The sequence below is a fragment of the Canis lupus genome, chromosome 33, assembly GCF_048164855.1.
Source record: "Canis lupus baileyi chromosome 33, mCanLup2.hap1, whole genome shotgun sequence".
In the NCBI taxonomy this organism is placed as follows: domain Eukaryota; kingdom Metazoa; phylum Chordata; class Mammalia; order Carnivora; family Canidae; genus Canis; species Canis lupus.
The window spans coordinates 18,014,471-18,037,153 of NC_132870.1; the positions used below are offsets into that span (position 1 = coordinate 18,014,471).

General features: G+C 41.5%; 1 protein-coding gene across 16 annotated transcripts in view; it reads left to right on the top strand.

Annotated features, from left to right (window-relative positions):
• The window catches only part of BMPR1B (bone morphogenetic protein receptor type 1B), a 393,829-nt gene extending 374,002 nt beyond the window's left edge, over positions 1 to 19,827 (top strand). For all 16 annotated transcript variants that reach the window (XM_072810288.1, XM_072810276.1, XM_072810278.1 and 13 more), the window contains 3 exons: positions 10,182 to 10,357; positions 14,181 to 14,311; positions 15,859 to 19,827. In XM_072810288.1, coding sequence (XP_072666389.1) covers positions 10,182 to 10,357; positions 14,181 to 14,311; positions 15,859 to 15,984 — 433 coding nt within the window. In that variant the 3' untranslated portion in view covers positions 15,985 to 19,827. The remainder of the gene's footprint in view (positions 1 to 10,181; positions 10,358 to 14,180; positions 14,312 to 15,858) is intronic.
• Positions 19,828 to 22,683: the final 2,856 nt, after the last annotated feature.

Consider the following 22,683-nt stretch of genomic DNA (forward strand, 5'->3'; position numbering starts at 1 on the left):
ACATATTCTGTGAGAAAGGTTAGAAACTAACAAACAGAACATACTCGGCGTTCAGCACTACTATACTGTGACTTACACAGTGAATATAACACCTGGTTACTTACACTAGCACGTGTCACAAGACAGTGGTTTCTGCCACAAGCGGAGGAGGAATGCCCAGTAGGTGGGACTCTATTTTGCCCACCTTCCCTCTAATCAGAGCGGCCCTGTTTTATCTTGCAGATGACTTAATTAGAAGAAATGATTCCTTTGCTTTGAAGACAAAACAAAATGAGTTTGCTATTACTGGAGTAGAGGGATTGTCATATAACTACCTTTTAAAAAACTCAGTCTAGGCTTAGCCTTTATTAAGTTGTTGGATCCTCTGGTGGATTCCGCCCCCCGCCACCCTACCCCCCAAAGAAGACTTGATAGAATGTGGAGAACAGCACAAAGGAAAAGCCATGGAGATGATTAAACGTTTGGGAAACAAAACTCATGAGAAAGAACTAACAGTTTGATAATTTTACCCAGAAGTGAAGACGGAGGTGTGATTTAATAATAGGTCCCAAATATAGGAAGGTATCCACCATTTAGAAGATGGTAAATTTAGATGTTCTCATCTTTAAAATCAAATGCTTTGGACTGTAGATTTGAGTTAGAAATAAGAACCTCCTGCCAATAAGATGAATAAATCCTTTCTCTCTTCTGAATTCTGCAACCTTTTCCAAGTCTCCTCTACAAAAAAAAAGAAAAAAAAGAAAAAAAAAAAACATTCCCATGATGCTTCTCAAATTATCAGCCTCTCTTGTATCTTCCCCTGTGAAATTTCTTGAGAGTTAGGAAGAGTAATCCTCTTTCACAATGGATCACGTAATTCATAATTATCTTGTGATGTTGTGTCTTCTGCTCCCTTCTCTCCTGAGCTTCTTTTTTGAGGGATACCATTGGTCTTTGTCACCAGAAGCCTTTCTTATTGTCATTCTACTGCCCACAGGGCACAGGCCTTTCTTCCTGCTGTTTCCTTGATGTCCCTTTATTCCAGGTTCACTTTCTTTCTCTGTGGGTTCTGTTCTCTGTGTACCTCTCACATATTTCCCCACTGCTGGATTTCCTGCTGTGTCTGCTTTTTCTTTCTAGTTCCCAGTTTTGGTCCATCCATTCTAAAATGTGAGGAGCCTGACATTTCTTTTGTTCCTTTAGTTTTTGGTTTGCTCAGTTGAATGAATTCTGTCTCTGTGATAGTGACATTCCCATTTGAACTGGGTCCAGTTTGAGTCCTCTACTGTTTTCCTAGATTCTGGAGTAAAGCATTTTGGATATACTTACTTGCTTTTTTATATATATATATATTTTTTTTTTAATTTTTATTTATTTATGATAGTCAGAGAGAGAGAGAGAGAGAGGCAGAGACACAGGCAGAGGGAGAAGCAGGCTCCATGTACCAGGAGCCCGATGTGGGATTCGATCCCGGGTCTCTAGGATCGCGCCCTGGGCCAAAAGCAGGCACCAAACCGCTGCACCACCCAGGGATCCCTTACTTGCTCTTTGTCTTTCTTAATTTTTTTTTTCTACATGCTGCTGCCAGATTTATCTTCTTGAAACATTACTTTTGGATAGCATAATAATTTCATAGTTTCCTGTGGCTTTGGGTTCAAATGTAGTTTATATTCTAAACATTTTATACTTTCTCACACCTTGAGGTCATTTTTAAAGATTTTATTTATTTATTAGAGAGAGAGCGCGCGGGCGAACACATGAGCAAGGGGGAGGGGTAGAAGGAGAGGGAGAAGCAGACTCCCTGCTAAGCAGGGAGCCCAACGCCAGGCTCCATCTCAGAACCCTGGGATCATGACCTGAGCCAAAGGCAGATGCTTAACCAATTGAGCCACCCAGGCGCCCCTCTTGAGGTGTTTTTAACATGCTTTTAACTTTACCTGAACACCCAGCAGCTCTTCTGTTGAGGTAATTACTGCTTATCTCCACAGATTATTCCTTTGGAATACCTCTTACTGTCCCCTTCCAAGTCTGACTTTCAGTTAGCCTTCAGCCCTCCCATGTGACCTGGTGCGTACCGTCATGACACATTTTTCACACTCTCATGCAGTAATCAGTGACTACTTATCTGTTATTCCTAATTAAGACTGAGCTTCCATGAAGGTAGATACCATGTTTTTGTTTTTGCAAATTTACATCCCTCATGCCTTTCCTTGGTGCCCATTACTTAGGCGTTGCTCCAAAATTTTGTGTAATGGACAGATGAATGATTCTCTGTGAACTACAGGATGAAAAAAAAAAAAAAAGCATTTTTTCTTAGCTTCAGAGGTCCCACACACTCTGGATTAAATCCACCTTCCCGGTCTTATATCTTGTAAGCCCTCCAACTTGTATGCTTTCTTTCACAAAACTGAAGTACCTGTGTTTTCTCCATATGTACTCCTTGTTTGCTACCATCTTTATTTGAGTGCACAGCCTCTAGTTTGGAATGCCCTTGCTTTCCCATGTACCCTATTCTAGTCTCAAAGCTGCCTTTAAGTTCCTTAGCCCATCCCCCAGCTAGGAATAATACCATCTTCTCTACTCCGGTAGAGATTTCCTGGCCCTTATCTGCCTGATATAGGTATTTAGTGCAAGCCTCCTCATGCCTCCTCATCATTGGGCATCCTGAGAGCAGGATCCATTCCAGATTAATTAATGTATTTCCCATTTGACATGACATAGCAAATGATCCATTATAGGTATTTCAGCATTGTTTCAAATCAATACATCTTGGCAGTATCAAAGTAATTGAGAACTTCTTCTCTATAGACCTTAAAAAAATAAGAAAGTCAGTGTTGTATTTCTGAAACTCAGCTCTGCTTAATATAAGGAGAATGAACTAAACAACCTCTCAGATTTCATGCAAACCCTGATTCTAGCAAGTGGAGGGGAATTTTTAAGGGATAACTCAAAGATCTATTTGGAATATATTGACTCATTCATCAAGAGAGGAAAGCTTGAGGATACTGGTTCGGATATGAAACCGTGGCTGGTGGAGGCACAAATCTCAAATGGCTAAAGAGTAGCTGTGGGGCCACTTAGTATTCTGGGCCTCATTTCCTTCCATTAAATGGAGGTTGCCTTTGATAATTTCAGAGGCCTTTTTCACATTTTATTTTCTGTGTTTCAAAGGAACTTTGCTCTTCTCAATATTTGAGCCTGACTTTTAAACCTTGCTTTTTATGTTTCTTTGGTTTTCACTCTTTTCCCGATTTTCCTATTTGGGGGCATGTGCACTCACAGAGATAGTTAGAGATCATATTACAAGTGGGGTCAGAACTAACCCAGTGTGGAGTTCTCAGACTTCATAAGTGGACTTCCTGTGAGAATTGAATCTCTACCATGGTCTCTACACGGTAAGTGTTCTCTCAGGCTTTTAAGTAATTTCTGGGAGGTTCCCAGGGAAGTTGAGAGCCACAGAGAGAGTGGACTACACTTCAGAGATTTTCTCCTCATATGATTTTTTTTTTATCCTGTATTCATTTTTTCATACACTCTCTCAAAAGTGATGTAAGTGCTAGTGTATTTCCTGCCCATCAGAGATTTAATCCAGGTGATGTCGCGGCAGACAGCACCATAACCCCAAATCTCTTTCAGGAGGAGAAAACAGTGACACGTGAAATGCCTTAGAGGAAAACTTACAGATCTTTTCACTTTTTACTTTGGAAAATCAAGCAACTTCTCTGGTTCTTGAGCATCAGAATCATATATTTTCTTAGGGGGAATGAAGCCGTGGTTTAGGGCTTCTAAGGTATTACATTTTAAGTAGAGAAATGACAACGGACACTGATCTGTAGCCCAGATCTCCCAGCTGATGATTGTCAGGTTGTCCAGATGCAGAGGCCGTAGGGTGGCGCAGCCCAGAGGGCACCACGTTTCCCCAGCGGCTTTCTCAGACCCTTCCCACTAGCCCTGCTGCCCATGGGTGTACTTAATGGTATTTTTTAAAATAGCAATATGTCTAAAGCTCACTATGACTCTGCGAAGTAAGCGAATTAGTGACAGGGTCAGCTACCTTCAGTCAGGATTTCTGCAGCCAAATAAACCTTCTTTAGTTGGAGGGGTCTGTTTCTCAGAAATCAGAGAAGCATCGAGTCCTTCGGAAAGTGCATCAGAGAACGCTCCCCAGTGGTCAGCATCTGACTGGGCCCAGTCAAGCGCAGCAGATCAGCCCCACAGCTACTTAGCAGCTGCTCCGGGAAACGCCGGGGCATGTGGCAGCCCCTTCTCCTGGAGGCTCTCGTCCCCCCAGGAGGAGGTTCAGTAGTCTCTGGGAGGTGTCACGCGGAGTTGATGCCAGAGATCAGTTGCGAGCTTGGAGCAAGCCAGGGGCAAACCAGTGGCAAACCAGTGGCTTCCTTCTCCTGTCTTCTGTCCCCCTCCCTTCTTTCATTGTTCTTTAAAATTCTGTTCTTGGGCAGCCCCGGTGGCTCAGTGGTTTAGCGCCGCCTTCAACCCGGGGCCTGATCCTGGAGACCCGGGATCGAGTCCCACGTCAGGCTCCCTGCATGGGGCCTGCTTCTCCCTCTGCCTGTGTCTCTGCCTCTCTCTCTCTCTCTCTCTCTGTGTGTCATAAATAAAATAAAAATAAATCTTAAAAAAAATAAAATTCCGTTCTTGTTTTTTTTTTTTTTTTTTTAAAAGCTCTTTAGATTATTAAAGGTGACCGATGTTTGCTTCTCCTCCTTCTCTATTACCTTTTTCTCTCCCCTCTCCTGCTCTCCCCCTCCGGCTCTGTCCGAGCCGCTCACCGCCACGGAGGCCACCACGGAGGCCACCACGCGACACGCGAGCTCCGGGGCTCCGCGTGGCCGCCCGCTGCAGGGAGCTCCCGGGGCCTCCGCTCCCCGCTGCTGGGACGGTGGGCAGGCGCCGTGCTGAGCCCCGGGCTTCTTCCTTTACCTCATACTTCGGGAAAGAATCCCTGCTATGCCGTAGTAGTTCCGAGGTTTAGGTAGCGTGAGCAAATGTAGCTCCAAACAGAGTCAAGGCAAGTGTAGTCTGTTTTTAAAAATGCGCTTTATTCTACTCGGCCACCAAGATAAAAGTCCTCTGCGCCGCCTCTCCTGCTCTGGCCCAGCTCCCTTCTGGAGCCTCTGTGGCTCCTGCCCGAGGCTCTGCCTCCAGCCTTTCTGTATTCCAAGAGCTCGTGGTCCCTCTGTTGGCCACACCTTACCTCCTGAGATGCACAGCGCCCCTCGGCCCCGGGGCCAGGCCCCGGGGGACACTGCAGGAAGCCCCCCCGGAGTGTCTCTGGACAGTAGGGCCAATGAAGATGCTCACCGCGGGCCCAGGGTCTGAGCCGCATCAGGGATGAAACTGCTCTCCCAGCAGGTCCTGATCCTTCAGTTTTGTATCGGTTCATTTCCTTCTCCCCTTCTCCGGCTGTCATTGTCTCACGCGTGACATCTGTCTTCTTCGCTGCCCCCCGCCCCCCGCCCGCCTAAAGCAGTCGCCTTGAGGCCTCTCACTCACTTTGTGTTCCTGTTTGATGAGAAGAGCCACTAACGTGGGTGGCGTGTATCCACTTGAAGGCCCTTTGTCCATTGCTGTAGATCTCATGCCACCCTGCTGGCATTTTCTGTATCATCCCATTGTCATCTGAGTGACTTGGGTCAGAAATACGAGGTTTGTTTGCATGTCTCCTTATGTAATCATCGCTGAGGGCACTCTGCATTTTGAGATTCAAATAAAATTACTTTATCACCCCTAATCCTACTTAATATAGTAGGGAACTCAGTGTCACTGACTGCATATCAGGGAATCCTAAAGAGCTGTTTTCCTCTCTGCTTCACGTCTTCAATATATGATGTACCTCTTCCCACGTGGTATAGTTGTTGATTCTTTTCTTCCCCAAACACCGTTAACACAAGGTTGAAGAGAGCTTTACTCAGGTAGATGTAGTCATAAAATTCATGCTACCAGCACATTTTCCTGATTTTTGTTTCCTGCAGGAGCTTAACATCTTGTCATGGCCCTAGGCCAGAAGGGAAAACCCTTTTTTTTTTCCCAATTGACTTGTCCCTTTACCCCCAATCTCCCAAATTACTGCTTTTTTTTTTTTAACTCAGAAAATTATAGGTATTTTTATTTAATCCTGTCCCAGCCCACTGTCCCTAAAGTTTATAAAGAAAAATACCCATTAATGTAAGAATCTAAAACATTTTTTTTTTCCCTGGGGAGGAATTTGACTGACATCCCTTAATTTAGTTTATGTTGTTCAAATTATATATTTATGTTTTTCTAATTCTACTGATGTCTTTATCACACTCACATTACTCACAGTAACTCACAGAACTCTCATTAACAGGGACAAAAGCCGTATCAGATCTAGTGGAAGTATTAATTATATAAGTAGGTAAAAATACTACCCCCGGAATTTGCTAAATCCAGTTTTTCAGTCTTGAGCCCTTTGCATCCAATATTTCCAACCCTTATCCAAGGGAGGGAAGGAGAGAGAGATGTTTTCTCTATGGTCAGTGTGCCACCCATGTTTTTGATGTAGTGTTTTCAGTTCTCCTTGGTAGAAACCAATCTTCTCTATACTTTTGTCCACTTTCTTTAGATGTCTCTTGCTCTTAGAGCCTTAGGCCACCAATCTATCCCTTAGCCTTTGAAATGTGCATTTTTCTTGTTCCTGTTCCTGCTGGGTTCTTCTGTATAATAATATTTTTAATTAAAATATATTATATATACATAAAAGTATAAAAAATAATAAGGCACTCATGTAACAGTTATAATGTGAGCAAAGTTAACAATTTGCTTTATTTTTATCTGGTCTTTTTGTTGTTGTTGAAGAAATATGATGTTGAGGATAGCCTTTTGCCTTCTCCTCCCTATTTTATTCCCCTTTATCCCTCCCAGAAGTAACCAGCATCCTGAAGTTGATATTTATCTTTGCTCTATGTGATTTTATGGTTTGATTGCATGTTTGTGTAGCCACTGCAGCAGAGAGGGTTATTTTGTGCATTTGGAGTTCATTTTCTGACTCTGCCCTCCTTGTGCAATCTTGGTCTTATAAACCTTGTTTCTTACTCTCTGGTCCCTTCATGGAAAAGAAAGCAAGGGAAAGCTGAAGGCGCCCTGACCTTTCCTGCTTCCTTCTTCCTCCTTGACCCTTTCCTTTGGTGACTTTATACCCTATTCTTACATGCTCTGCACCATCGGGCTCTACTTACAGCCTCTTTTTTCTTCCTTTATTCTCGGTGCCCCAGTGTTCAATATCTCCGGCTTCTATTTTTGCTCTTGGAGATTAACAGGCTCAGTTTTTCTCTGCCCTAATTTGGAAACAGGTAAGATAATGTTACTGAAAACCTGAGAGAGAAATGCAGTTTAATTACTTTCCAGTATAGAAACACTCCTGAGAGAAGAGGAGATGGAATGAGCTATATGTCTTGGAGAATCTGACCCTTTCTAGTATCAGATATGAATCACGTATAATTAGCATTTGTCATCTAAATGTAGTGCTGAAGGCATTTGCCATTAGGGTAATAGCAATCTTTTACACAATCAATTTGCTTAACAAAATTCTATTTAACCTCTTAGATACTGGCAATATCTCATTTTATGGTCTGTATGCAACAGAGATTTTTGTATTTCTCCTCCACACATTCATAGCAAAGTTTGCTGTAAACAGATCTTTTCTTTCTTTCACATAAAGTATTTTATTTACTTACCACGTGAGATGGATTGGGATGGCACTCCTCAGGCCTGTAACGAATGATCATAGCAGATATTCAGGGCTCAAGGAGTTTACACTTTTGGTGGGAAGACATATTTATTCAGATCCTCTGGGGTGAGGATATTTATTCACATACTACTAGGGAAACACTGAGGGTAAGGAGAGGAAGGTAGAGGAGGGATAGCGGTACCAAACTTCCATGGCCTATATAAGGAACTACTTTGGGGGGAATGTGATAGACCAACTAAATTCTTGATTGTATGTTTGTCCAGTGTTTGAGGGAATGAGAGTTTAGAGATGAACTCTATCTAGTTTGGCCATCACAAATCTGAATTTTGTCTTCAGGTAACAATTACATTTCTGTTTCCAACAGATGTTTCCATGTCACACATTTTATTAGCCCTACCTGACCTTCTAAATCCAAATAAAGCACAAACGAGCTAAGAATAAGAATGGGACAGAATCACCTAAAATCTTTATCAGGTGTGATCAGAGTATATCTTTGGCCTAAATACACTCTTGAGGGCGCATGCTGATACTATTCTTGGTTTCCTTTCCCAGTCCATGTTCTGGAATATAACTTAGGTCCTCTACCAGTTTCTTTCCATTTGCAAGCCCCGTGTTTGTTTCTTGGCATGGAACCCAGAATTCTCTACCCAGGCCTGCCATTGTCTTTTTCTAATGCTTCAGTTGTAAATAATAACACATGAAATACCTTACTCTGTGCTCACAGAAGAAGTGTCATTATAATGAAAAGTGGAATTTTTGTGGCATCTTTTAAACCTGATAGTTTCCATTTTATCATTAAGCTGCCTCTTGGCTCACTTTCTTCCCTTATCATTTACTATTTAGGTATGCAAATGACATTTTTCTATTGTATTGTACTGGTAAATACTACGAATTCACATTTTTCTAGAAAATGAGCCTCTCAGAGCCCAGAACATTAGGCCTACATTTACAGATTAAGGCTTATTTATCAATTTATTTTCATTTTTAAAAATTTATACTTTCAAGTTTTAGTAAAAAATAAATAAATAAATAAATAAATAAATAAATAAATAAATAAATAAATAAATAAAAAAAACAGACTTCTTCAGAGTAGTTGGTCCTGGAGGATCCTGAGGGGCCTAATAAGAATACTGGTGTCCCGTCTGTTTCTAGATTGAGGGTTTTAGCTGCAAATGAATTTAAAATGGTTCTAAGAATGAAGCGTTCGATCTTTTAGTAAATGTTAGCAGTTTGAAGATCTGCAGAGAGACAGCTTGCCGTCCTTTAAATTTTCCCAAGTGACACTACATCTCTTATGCTTCAGAAACTAGAAATTGAGGCAATAAGATCAAACACAGAGATTCTGTTCAAAAGCCAGTAGTGTTTAGGAAAGTTTGGTATTGTCTGTGACACAGCCTGATAAATGTGCTATCTGATATATTTTCCCTTCTTCGTGGAGGGGAAATAACATGTAAATGCTTGAGAGTCCAGGGAGTGTGATGCAAAGAAAAAACATTCTTAGGAATCAGGAGCTAGCGAGGTTCTTCCATAGTTCCCCACAAACTTTGGTTAATAATGACTTTTTGTCCCTTTTCTGTTTGATAGTTTCTTCATCAAAACTGGGACTTAACTGCTCTTTTTAGTACCACTAGCTTCTCTTGTGGTAATTCTAGTGAAACCTCCAATAGAGGCTCCACGTTGTGCTGGCAGCAATTTTACACGCACCATCTTGTTTAATTGTCAACCTATTAAGCGACAGTAGCTCCACTACATCAGCATCTCTGGGCAGATCTCTGGTTGCAGCTGCCTGTGCAGAGGCATGGCTCCCCAGGGGCCACACTGCACATTGAGGCCCTCCCGTCACGGACATTCTCCCAGGAGATGGGGAATAATAAATGGATCATGTTCTGAAACTTTCATGTAGCTGCTGGGATTATTTTCAGTTATTCCCTTTGTCCTCTTATTAAATAATACATGTTATGTGGTGGATGAAATGGTGCTCAGAGAAAGCTTTGTTATAGATCCTACTTATTGAAATAAAACATTTTCCTCTCTTTGTTGGCCCTCTTTTCCCCCATTGTTTGAACTTGCTCATACATCAAAAAAACCCTGCAACACTTGATTTAAAAAATACCATCTTAAACAAACCACCTTGGCATGTCCTCATGCCAGTTTTAAGAGCCAAGCTATTGAAATGTGAAGGGGAAGAAGGTGTTTCATAGACATTTAATAGGTACCTAGCAATGATTTAGAGTTTACGATTGATCCAGTGTCAATGCAGCCTTGTATGTTGCAGAGTCCCTTTGCCCTCTTCCCTGGGTTTTTACCCGTGCATACGTAATGTAACTGTTGGCAAGAGATATTTTGCAGGGAAATGTTATTCCCTGAAAAGATATCCCTTCCTCCCTTTACCTAAAACCCTGGCTCGGAAATCACTTCGATTTGTCGTGTGTTGAACCTTTTCATTGCCTATAGTGCTTTGCTTTTTCCTCAGTGATACAAATGAAGTTGACATACCACCCAACACCCGAGTTGGCACCAAACGCTATATGCCTCCGGAAGTGTTGGATGAGAGCTTAAACAGAAATCACTTTCAGTCTTACATTATGGCCGACATGTATAGTTTTGGACTCATCCTCTGGGAGGTCGCTAGGAGATGTGTATCCGGAGGTAAGTAACCATGATACTGTGGGATCTACTACAGATCCTTGCTTCCTGATCAGAAATCAGTGTCCACAACATCAGATTTTCTTTTATTTTCTACCTTATTTCTGTTGATGCAATCACAGTCCTCCCAGGAAACAGTATTTAACAACTTAGAATTATCTTTGCTTCCTTCTGGCTGCTTCTCACCAACCTGCTGGGCCCTATCCCCAGCTCTGATGCCCCACTCACTGTGGCTTCCTCTCTGCAGATTAAGATAGAGCCAGAATTGTGGGGTGAGATACCCATTCTTTACCCTCTGCTCCACTTGACTTTCTGTATTTCTTCTTCACAAGTAGTTTGAAACATCAGGTTTTTTTTTTTTTTTTTTCAAAAGGAAATGAAAGCATCAAGAATATTACCACTGGTCATGATAATTTTCTTGCAAACAAGGATTTCCTAGTAAGACTACATCAGAAGATATTAAATATTCAGAGGCATTATTATTGCTCATAGTATTTGTTTACTGCTGCATCATCTGTCTTTAAATAGATGCCAACAGTTTTTAGGTGAGAAGCTGAATCTTAGGCCTTCAGCGTCAAGTACCCTGTTTATGGTTATACTCATGGCAGTGCTTGGCTAGAACCCACACTGCTGCTGCTGCTGCTGTTTATCATGGCCAGTTTAAACTCACTTTTGTGAAATATTGAGCTTGCCCAAGGTTCTGAAAGCTTAGCGACTGCATTCTTGGACCTGCCATTTATTATCCATGAACCTCTGACAAGTTACTCAGCTTTGTTCTAATTCTTAAGAAGGAGGTGGATTAAAGAGAATTAAAACTTCCTGGTACATAAATAGCATTCAGTATATCTTAGCTCTTACTTAAAATTTTCATTTTGGTTGGTAGAGGCTTAACTTATATTTAGATTCATACTTATATAGGGAGGAGAGACAGTTAATCAACAGGAATTTATACTCAGATCATGCTGCAATGACACAATGCCTTCTAATCACTTGGGGAACTCTGAGCCTATTCTAAGCTTAATTTAAAATAGAACACATTTCCTCTAAAGTGAGAGAACTCCAAAAGGAAAGTTAACATGAGAAATGTTTCCTAACCAGATAGCGAATAAATCTTCCATCATCTATGAAGAAGAAAAGAGCTAACCAAGATATAAATTAACTAATTGTGCCTTGTTTCATGTTTTGTCAAGAGGGAATGAGCCTAGTTTTGAATAATATGCTCACTTACACTCATGATAAGTGTATAGCAGTTGAAGGAGTAGTGGAGTGCAAGATTACTTTTCTGATTATGTTTTCCTGAACACCTAAAGCAAATAGGGCCACAAGATACCTATATTTGGAAAGCCTGCAGGTCAGAATACAGGAGAAATGATTCTTCACTCAAAAACAAGCCAACCTCAGACACACACACACACACACACACACAGGATTTGAGAGGTACTAAGGTGTTGCCTTATCTCCTTATGAGATTGGTATGTGTTTGTCAGAGATGTTAGAGTCCCAGCTCTGCCCCATACCAACTGTATGGCCTTGGACAAGTGAGTGAATCCCTCAGAACCAGGTTATTTCATCTGGATAACATGGATAATAATGCTGTCTCAGAAACATGTTTATAAGAATTTAGTAAGATAAGTTGTACAGTACACTTACCGCCTTGCCTGGTATGTACCAGGCTCCTAACAAGCAAGTGTGGTTTCTCTTTCCAGAAAGGCAAAATACACAAAATTCTATTCTCCAACACATTCCTTTATGAAGATGTTGGAAGTTTTGGGCTTGTCTTTCTAGTCTAGGTACTTTTGGATGAAGTAGTTACATCTGGATGTAGATCTTCTAAACTTCGAGGGAAAAAAAAAAAAAGGATTCCTGAGGTTTCAGACAACAATTAAATGGCAGCCACTATGGGAATTTTGATAACTTAATGCATAATAAGGAGAAAGAAGTAAGGTCTATAGTTTAGTGATAGATTTTGATTAATTCAGAACTTTATGTGATTGGCTCTGTGTCTGTTGTAATGTATACACCCACCCCACCATGATATATCAATTTAGCCAGGTAATGGCACCAACAGTAGGCACTGAGGAAAATATGAGAGGAATAAATTAGACATGGTCCTTGCTCTCCAGGTGTCTCCAGAGCTGTTGTCTTGAGAATTAGAAAGGGAGGAAGAACTCAAATGAAGTGAGCATCCCCCATGGGTTAGGCCCTGTGCCTTTAGTATCTCCTATAGAATCGGTACACAATGGAAGGAACTATTAACATAGATACATATAATTATGCCCTGTGGTCTCATGAGAGACAGAACAATGGTGAGTGGGAATGGTCTGAAGAAACTTTTCAGCCTTCTGGTCCTTTATATATGGGATTGAGTTTGCAAGAAAGGGTGTAATATAGACTCCAGATTTTGTCAGAGTAAACCCCAGCGAATTTAATGATGTGCTGGATAAAATCTGCCAACTTGGTAGTATCATCTTGTTCAGATAAGAAGCAATAACATTTCTATAATAGATGATTTTGGATAGGGAAGAAAGGTGCTCCAGAGAGATTGTTCAGAGTGGCATTCTATTAGGACAGATGCTGCTTATAATTATTGTGAGGAGTAGGGATCCCTGGGTGGCGCAGCGGTTTGGCGCCTGCCTTTGGCCCAGGGCGCGATCCTGGAGATCCGGGATCGAGTCCCATGTCGGGCTCCCGGTGCATGGAGCCTGCTTCTCCCTCTGCCTGTGTCTCTGCCTCTCTCTCTCTCACTGTGTGCCTATCATGAATAAATAAAAAAATTAAAAAAAAATTATTGTGAGGAGTAAATCAGATAGGGTTGCAAAGAAGATCTAAGCAGGCTACTTTTCCAAAGGACAAAAGGAATAAGGTAGAATAGATACTAGGGAAAATGAGATGGAGTTTGTCATGATAAGGGCCATTTTCCTAAGATGACATAGACTTGTATCTCAACCTTTCTTTCAACAATACCTATTTTTTTGGGGTGGGGGGGATGCCTGTGTGGCTTAGCTGTTGAGCGTCTGCCTTCGGCTCAGGGTGTGACCTGGGGTCCCGGGATCGAGTCCCACATCGGGCACCCTGCATGGAAACTGCTTCTCCCTCTGCCTGTGTCTCTGCCTCTCTGTGTCTCTCATGATTAAATAAATAAAATCTTTTTTTTAAAAAAAAACTATTTTTTCTAATAATAATGTATTATTTGTAGAAAGTTTGGTGAAATACAGAAAATTTAATGAAGAAAATGGTAAAAGTCAGACAGCTCTTGCACCTAAAAAAATCATAGTTAATATTTTTAGGTGTGTAAAATTTTAAAAATTTTAAATGTGGAAAGATGCATTCTTATGATTAAGCAGGAAAAAATGTAAATCTCACATTTTGTTCAAGTAGGATACACTGCCAAATTTATTATGAGATTCATAATCTCATATTGCAGTAATAGAAACAGTCACATATTATGCAGTATGAGTTTGGGATGTGTCTGCCAAATTTGCATTGAGATTTAATGTAGATTTTTTTTTTAAATTTGGCATACAACACGTTTTATAAAATTGGAAATAAATTTGAGATACTTGTTTTACTTAGCTTTGGGAAATTAGAAAAAAGGTTTGAAAACCTGTAATAATATGTTTCATCAGGTTTTCTATTTATATTTTTAACTAGATTAAGTGACATTTGGGCATATTTTTTTTTCAAGACTTTATTTTGCAGTTTCCTAGCCTGAGCTTGAGTACTGATAGAACTTTTCTTTGAGAATAGTTTGTGTATTAGACTTTTATTTCCACCTCACAGAAAATATCGATAGTAATAATAATTTAAAAACAACCCCTATTTTCAGGTATAGTCGAAGAATACCAGCTTCCCTATCATGACCTAGTGCCCAGTGATCCTTCTTATGAGGACATGAGAGAGATCGTTTGCATCAAAAAGCTACGTCCCTCGTTCCCCAACCGGTGGAGTAGTGATGAGGTAAGCTTTGACCTAACCGTGTGGCTATGGCCAATTTCTAAACAGACTTTACGCTCTTTGCCAAGATTCCAGATATTCATTACAGTAATCCTCCTCCTTTGTTTTGATGGTGGTGGTAATGGAGCTTCCCTGCAGTCGTTGATATGGTGCTAAGTGTAATATGTTAATTTGTCTCTTCCTTTTTTCCAATTTGAGTTTGCTACTTCTAAAGTATATTGGGTGGGTTACCACTTAGCCTGTACAATAGGTAACACTGTTTCATTTATTTGTGATGTCCTGACGTTTGCATAAAGGATATTATTTCTCTGTGTGTGTCTTTAAAGCATCGTGAATTTTCTCCATGACAGACCAGCATCCAACATTCTCTCATCTCGATGAGAGAAAAGATAGGCATCTGCAGAATCCAGTTTTCTTTACATAGAAGGGAGAGGGGTATAGTTGAGCTGCCTGACTGTGCCATGGATCTTTGTGAATAGGGATGATGGGATGTGCTTTGAAGAAATCCATATTCAGCCTGGCTCTAAGGGTACAGAGGTGAAACCTAAACTGAAAAGGGGCTGTTCAGAAGGAAGAAATGAGTTGGGGCAGGGGATTACCTTTCTTGTCTCATCTCCACCTCCGCATCCTGCCCGTCCATCCTCCTAGCTTGCAAACTCACCAAGTCCTGGAGGGCTCTGGCACGCTGGGACATTCAGAGATGAATTTGAAGCGTCCCAGGATAAAAAACAAACCCCCCAAAACCCACCTCATCAAACATGTGCCAGAGCCAATGCAAACAAGTGGAAAGAGCACCGTTGATAAGCTAATTCTTTAATGTTAAATGCATTTAAAAATAACCTTTGGTTCATTGGTTTTGTGTCTCGTTAACTGAAATGCTAAATAATGCATATGTTTTTCCAATGAGCTATGCAGAAAACTTTGTGAGATGCTGGAATTATATTATTTTGAAGGTGGTTATGGGCATTGGTATTACTCAGAATCCCTTCACTGAGGATTTCTAATGAAGTGAAATTGTGCTCTTCCACAGGAAGACCAATAATTGATGTAGCACAGGAGAACACAGGAGAAAGTTTTAGCGAGGCTGTGCACAGGTCATTAATCTTGTTAAATGGTACCGTGCGATGCTATTATTGTAGAAGACAGCTGTGATTTAGGAATAACCATGTTTGTTTGAATAGTATGGAATTAGATAAAAGATTTAAGCTTATCAAATGTTATAAACAATGTAGGAGTGTGGAGTGGAATACAGACTCCCTGGGTATTTTTGTATTTGTTTAATACCGACTTCAAAGACACTCTTCTGCAATCAGCAAAAGCCACCTGCTTGCTACTGTCATAAGGAAGACATGAAAATCTGTTTTAGTCATTTAGGATTTGCATTAAAAAAGAATTTTTATGGAATTTTATCTGCATGGTTTTAGGAGTCTCTTTTAAAAATATATTCGAACTTCAGAGATCCCATGCTAGCAAGCCATGTATCTCCAGCAGCAACCGTGTAGATAATCCATTTCTCTAGTGTAACTCTGTTTTCCATTCCCTTCCCACAGTGTCTGAGGCAGATGGGAAAACTCATGATGGAATGCTGGGCTCACAATCCTGCATCAAGACTGACAGCCCTGCGTGTTAAGAAAACACTAGCCAAGATGTCCGAGTCCCAGGACATTAAACTCTAATGTGAGGGGAAGAAACACGCATCTCTGGAGAAAGCCAGTAGATACTCTCCTGTTTGTGGGAAGAGCAAAAGATGTTCCAGAAGCATCCACAGTATAAGCCTTGAATACCATCCTGCTTCCTAGTGGGTTCAGCCTCACCTCTCAGGGAGCAGCCTGGACAAAGAGAAGTTTCCAGAGACACGTTCTCATCGTGTCTGTCTGTAGGAGGGAGGAAACGCTTGGGTAACTTGTTCGTGATACATGATGCATGTTGCTTTCTAAGAAAGCCCTGTATTTTGGGATTGCCTTTTTTTTTTTTTCCAAAAGATACTTTAATTTTGCCAAAATAGAACAAATAATGTAGATGTTTTAAGGTTTATACTATTATAGTTTAAATGATGACAACAAAAGTTCTTTCCAGAAATTCTGCTGGAAGGTAAATTTTAAAATATCTTTTTCCATTAGTAAAATTTTGTTGCACTCTGCAAACCAAAAGACAGTCTGTGAAGTTGGAGCACACAGAGTGGAACTCATCTGAGAGTCTCCCCGCTTCTGCCTCCCCAGACCACTTTGGCCAGCCCTGCATTTAGGGGCCGCCACAGCAATGTGAATGCACCTGGGTACAAATACCACCTGTCTGGGATCACATTTTGGGATTCCTTCAGGTAACCTTTTGTAGCTTCAGACGATATGGAACAAATGAAGGTTTTATGTGACTCTGTTAGAAGTAGTAAGTGTCGATGGTATTCTTCAGAACCACTTTGTGTTTCTGATTCTTTTAAGGCATTTCTGTCATGGTGAAATTCTTTCCTTTTCATTAAACACAGACAAAGGTGTTTTTATGTGCGGAGAATTGACCCATGCATGTTTTTGATCTCTCAAATGAAAGGATCAATAGTAAATAAAATTGCCATCAGTTGTGTTGAAAACAAGGCCCTTTAAAATAGAGATCATTTGCTCCTGTGTCGTAAGAAAAATGGCAGTAGGATAGAGGATGAGGTTAGGGGTGCAAATGGCCTGTTTCTTATATATGCAGAAGAGCCAGTCTCAGAAGCACTGAGGAGAAGGTATGCATACCTTATTTTGTATAGATAAGGACAGTTTCTTTTGGTAATTGTCTGTCTCTTTTGTGTCTGAGTGAAGAGGAGAGAAAGCATGCCAGGTTAATTTAACTAAATTTTAATTTGAAAATATAAGTATAACCTCCAGGTGGGACAGCAGAAGGAGCTAGTGGAGGCCACAAAATCTTATGGCTGCTGTGATTTATTATTCTAAAATAGATATGGATGGAGCATGTACATCTTAAATGATAATTTCACATCTTAGAGGAGTGCTGACTCAATTTAGTTTATTCTCGTGATGTTCAGTTCACTTTTTAATTTATTTATTTTTTTCTTCTCTGTGGCACTTGTGCAAAACATCTCCTCACCTACCCAATTCTGTGGGGTTTTAACTTTGAGAAACGTGAGTCAAATCATTGACAGAGCCAATATTCCTTAGCAACAGGAACATAAAGCTCAAGACTGTGCACACCCCTCTCAACTGTATTCATTATATTTCCTTACTTTATTTCTTCTGTTTCTTAGTAATTCTGTAGTGTTTAGGAAGAATTGGGAAGTACTTCTCCTTGGTCTTTTTAAAAACGACGTTCCTTCCAGAATACTCCAGGGGGCGGTGTTTTATAACACATTTTCACCACTTGGTGCCTGAAGGATGAAGGGGTTTTGAAAATATGACAGCTGAAAAATGAGAAAATATTCTCCTTACTTCTGAAGGAGGCTTGCAGCTGGTGGCTTGTTCATCCTGAAAACATCTTAGAGCACAGAGTGGCTGTGAGCTGTGTGCACGGTTTGGGAGAACAGAAGGAGAACCGATGTTGTCCATTCTAAGCATTTACTTCCTAGTGCTTCATAGCTGTATTTTTTGTTTGTAACAAGGAAAGATTTTTCTCAACCCTTGAAAAAGGAACAAAATACCTGTTTTTCAAAGATCAAAAACAGCTGTTTTCAAATATACCTGTAATCAGAACACTGCAGATTTTTCTTAACCCTTGAAAAGGAACAAAATTTCTGTTTTTCAAAGATCAAAAACAGGTGTTTCCAAATATACACGTAATCAAATCACCTGAAAAGCAGTGTAAACAAACGTTCATTTCCCTTGTGTCCAATGGTATTCTCTGTGATAGCTTAGCAGGGAATATGTGCGTAGAACTACGTGTGATAATCACCTGAGCCATGGACAGAAGTTTCAGTGCCTCTAATTAGATAATCTACAAACAAATGAGTAAACATAGATACCAGTTAAGTGGGAACGTGTTTGTGTTCCTTGGTTTTCCCTAAATTTAAGAGAGGTTGGGCTTGCTTACCACTTTGATAAAAATTTATGTTCTTTTTAGTAAATTTTTATGTAGAGATAACTTCAAATCAGAATATCTTGTGGGGAGGTGATGATTTGAAAATAAACTAGAGTTTTAGAGAGGTGTTGGTTCCAATGAAGGAAGAATGGGAAGAAATTAAAATAGTGTCCAAATTTCTTCTATATTTTTAGTTGTTTTGGAAAAATCTATAGCTTACTTTCTAATTCTCAATCTGATTTACCATGAACATTTAAAAATAATTCTTGAGATATTAAAAAAGATCCACCTAGTTATTAGTCTTTCAATGAGGTAGAAATTTATTTATGAGTAGAGTTTTCTCTGTATTTTACCCAAATCCTCCTTACATAAGGAATACTAAACTGCTTTTAAAAGATACGACCTACTCACTTCCAAATAATCCTTGTCGGTTTTTAAATTTTTAGTAGCTCAGAAGTGAATTTTAATTTTTTGTTTTGTCTTTCAATAGGATAAGGGGGAACCTGGAAGTTAATGTAGTCAATGGCTTCCTTTCAGGACTATTTCCAAGACTTAAGATTTTCTCCTAATCACTCCCTCCCGTTCAAGGGAATCCGAGAATATCAGTCGTCAGCTAATATAAGTTGTGTCTGCTAAGATGTTCAGGTCTATAGTTTATGTATGTGTGTATATATTATATAAGTATATATGTATATATAAATATTATGTTCAGTTTGGGGTCTGGCACAACTCCATTATGTGGATTAGAGATAAACTATTATGGATGATAAAGTACTAAATGAAACATAATATTTATTTATGAAAGTGTGTAGTTGGTTAAGTCACAAGTGACAGTGCTATGAACCTTGTGTATGAGGAGACAGGCCTCTGACCTCCCACACAGCACCGTTCAGAGGTCACTCGTGACCGTTCTTTTTATTCTTAAAACATAAAGCTTCTTAGAAAACATGCCGAGATTTTATTTACAGGGAACCCTTCGACACATTTCGATTGTTGTGTGGTCAGGTATAGGAAGTACTCAATAATGACAGAATTTCATGCTCCTAAGAGTCATGCATATTCATTCAAAGTGACGGTGCTTTATGTTGTTGGTCTGTTCTGGTTCTTCTGTTTGTGAGCGGAAAGGCACTGAAAGGAGCCTAATTTTTAAACTTGAATAGTCCTGGAGTTGTATCTCCATAGAAAACCCAGTCACATAGCAGTGGGAATGAAAGAAGTGGTATCAGAAGTGATTTAATTTAGCAATTATGATTCCTCTTGTAAAACAAAACAAAAAACAATGCCATATTTTTTTGGAGAAAAATTGGCAATATATAAGGGGTTTTGTTGTCTTGTCTGTTTCAAAAGAAGATTCATTTGTGTTCTTTTGGGGAACCAGTGCCTTATTGAATTTGTATATACTGTAATTATTCAGGACTAGGGAACAAACAATTGTATTTGTTACAAATTGTATATGGCTTTGTTTTAACATTCCCCGAAATAAAACGGTTTCTTTCTCCCCCTGGAAAGAACATGTCTGTTATCTTATAGTAGCGCCTTTCTCCCCGTCATTGAAAATTTCCCATTTGTAACCAGCAGGAAGGCAGTCATGAAAGGGAGCGGTACAGGTAAGTTTGTATGTTTGGTGGTGGGAGAGCAAGAGAAATAGCCTGGTGGCTTCTCATTTCGCTGTAGTTAGGAGACACAGCTGTCTTGAGAGTGAGAGGAAAGGCAGGGAAGTCAGTGGTCTGAGAGAAGGGACACAGAGGGTTGTGGGTGGTGCCGAGGGCCTGGTTCGCTGATGAGACCAACTGTGTGGCCAAGAGTATGGCCTGTGTGGAGCCCGTGTGGAGCCTCTCTCATCCCCTCAGTTGTGTGACAGTAGGCCAATGTACGCCTCTCAAAGACTCCATTTATGTCCCTAGATGGTGAGAATAATGTCAACATCTGAGGCATGGAGCGCCTCTGAAGACAAAATAATCCATGCATCCCGCATGAAGTCAGCACTCCGCTGCTCCTAAAGATTAGCTCTTAGTACAAAGCCATAGGGCCACCTTTCTGTCAGCTCCCAAAATGTAGGCATCAAGACCGCCCCAGATGGATTCATTCAGGGTTGAGGGTTTTCAGGCCTGTGCAGCAATGGATCACGCAAAACACGGCTCACCATCATCTGGGAGATGGCCGATGTAGCCCAGAGTCGGGTAGGGATTGAAGTGGAGGCAGCTGGTGGGTTGAAAGAAACCGGGTCTAAGCACAAAGAGCCCTGCTGGGGTTGACTGAGAAGGGGGCTGTAGCCCACATCACGCTTTGGGGGTGGGGGTGGAGCAGGGAGGCTCAGGACAGGCGGGAGGGTGTGATCCCAGGAGGGAGGATTTCGGTAATGGATGAGATTATCCGTAATGGAAGAGGAACGCAGAAGTCAGGGCTGGGGATCCATCTTTGTGGATCCTGGAGGTCCCAAGGAGGGTGGGATCCTAAAGAAAGGAACATGGCACGGCCAAGTTCTCTAGGGCTGCGGGGGAAATGGGGCAGTCTGTGAGGGCAGAGTAGAGACTGGGGCCCAGCAGGCCTGATGGGCCAAAACGCAAAGCAGTGGGTTCCACGCAAGGCCAGCGGTCTGGAAGCAGCAGGACGGTAGGAGAAAGACCCCGACTCTCCTCCCAGCTGTGAAGTGTGTGGGTACGGAGGACTGAGGCTATGCTGTTGCCCTGGAAACGGTGTCAAGAGAAAGCCCTCTGCCAAGGGTGAGGGGAAGTGTTAGGTGATCTCTTCATGGAGTGTGAATCTTGGAAGGCAGGGTAAAAAGTTAAGTTGCGAGGAGATCTGTTGGAGACTGGATCAGGAAAGAGGAAACCCAGAATTGTTTGGGCACAGAGAGCCTAGAAAGGCTTGCATCTTAGTTCCCGGGGACTCAGGAGTTGTCATGTGATTGGCTGTGTTTAGCCAGTTGCGCTTGTGCCAAGATAACTCAACCCAGCACTGGGATTCAGATCAACTTGGCTCACATTCCATGGTTTTCACTTTCTCACTTCTGTGGAAGTACACAGTCTGAGCACCATTTTCTCCCCTGAAACGGGATAAAAATACCCATCACATAGGGCTCTTAGGGGGAACAAATGAGACGAGTATGTGAAGGCCCCACTCCAAGCACGCTGCAGGTGCCCCTAAATATTGCTTTTCCCTACTGATAATAGTTCAACAGGGTATAAAGCTAGCGATGGTTGGAAGAAGTCACACTTTGCTGCAAGCACACTTCTTCTACCCTCCCTACGCCCCAGTTCTGTACGCTGTGGGCGTTCATAGGACTTCAAGGCAGATGGATAATACATCCCAGCTGAGGAGAACAGTCTTCTCTTGACACAGGTCATTTTCTAAGGTTTTTATTTTTTTTTTTCTAGTCACAACAGCGACATACAGATGACCCCATTCTCAGAAGGACTTTTGTTTCTGGAAAGTCATATCTACTCTAGGTTCTCATAATAATTCAGCTGCAGAGACCTCTGGGACTGAGGAACATTCTCTGCCTGGTGCCCCTATGATGGCAGAGAAGGCCCCACACAGCAGGAGGCCAGGCCTCAGAGCTCCCTAGTGACCCCGACCCAGGTAGGGTCTCAGTGCCCGCACTGACCTGTTTGGAAACTCTTCTAGGTTTGACTTTCCCAACAGAGATCCCAGCTACCAAAGCTCCAAAGTAGGGGTCAGTGGGTAGTAGGGGGGAGTCTGTGCCACCCCGTGCTCTTTATGAAGTACTGTTTGGTTCTTCAATTATATTTTCATCTTTTTTGATGAAGTTGAATTCTCTAGCCACAGGATCTGGTTTACGTATTGTCACCATTTCCCTAGGACTGACAAACATTTGTGACCCTCACTTTAAGTCCGTCTGGAGTCACCTTCTCCCAGCCCTCAGGAGGGGGCGGTTTCTCAGCGTTGATATGATTGCCACCCACTCCTGTGGTCACACCTGAGCAGGGGTGGGCAGGTTGCGGTCCATCCAAGGGCACTTCTCCAAGTAGTTGTCTCACTGAGGGAAGGGCCACCTTAAATTCTGCTTGGGTTTTGCAGTCCCTCTCCGCTGCACACTCAGGGCCTTCTGCTTGCTCAACCTCCAGGAGTGACCAGGGGTCCTGTGCCAAGCTGAGCATGTGTGTGGTGGCATTTGCTATAGCTCTGGGCCTGCAGGGTTACTGGGCTCACCTTTCATTTCCTCCCTATCAGTGCAGTGCTTTGCAAACTTCATTTAAAAGCCAATCTCTCAGGGGGAGGGCCTCATATTCTTTTTATCCACAAGCTCCCAGGGGCCTTCTGATGCAGCTGTTCCGAGACTCTGGTTCTCCCCACTGACTGCTCATCACTATCACCTGGGGGCATTAAATGCTCGTAACAACCAC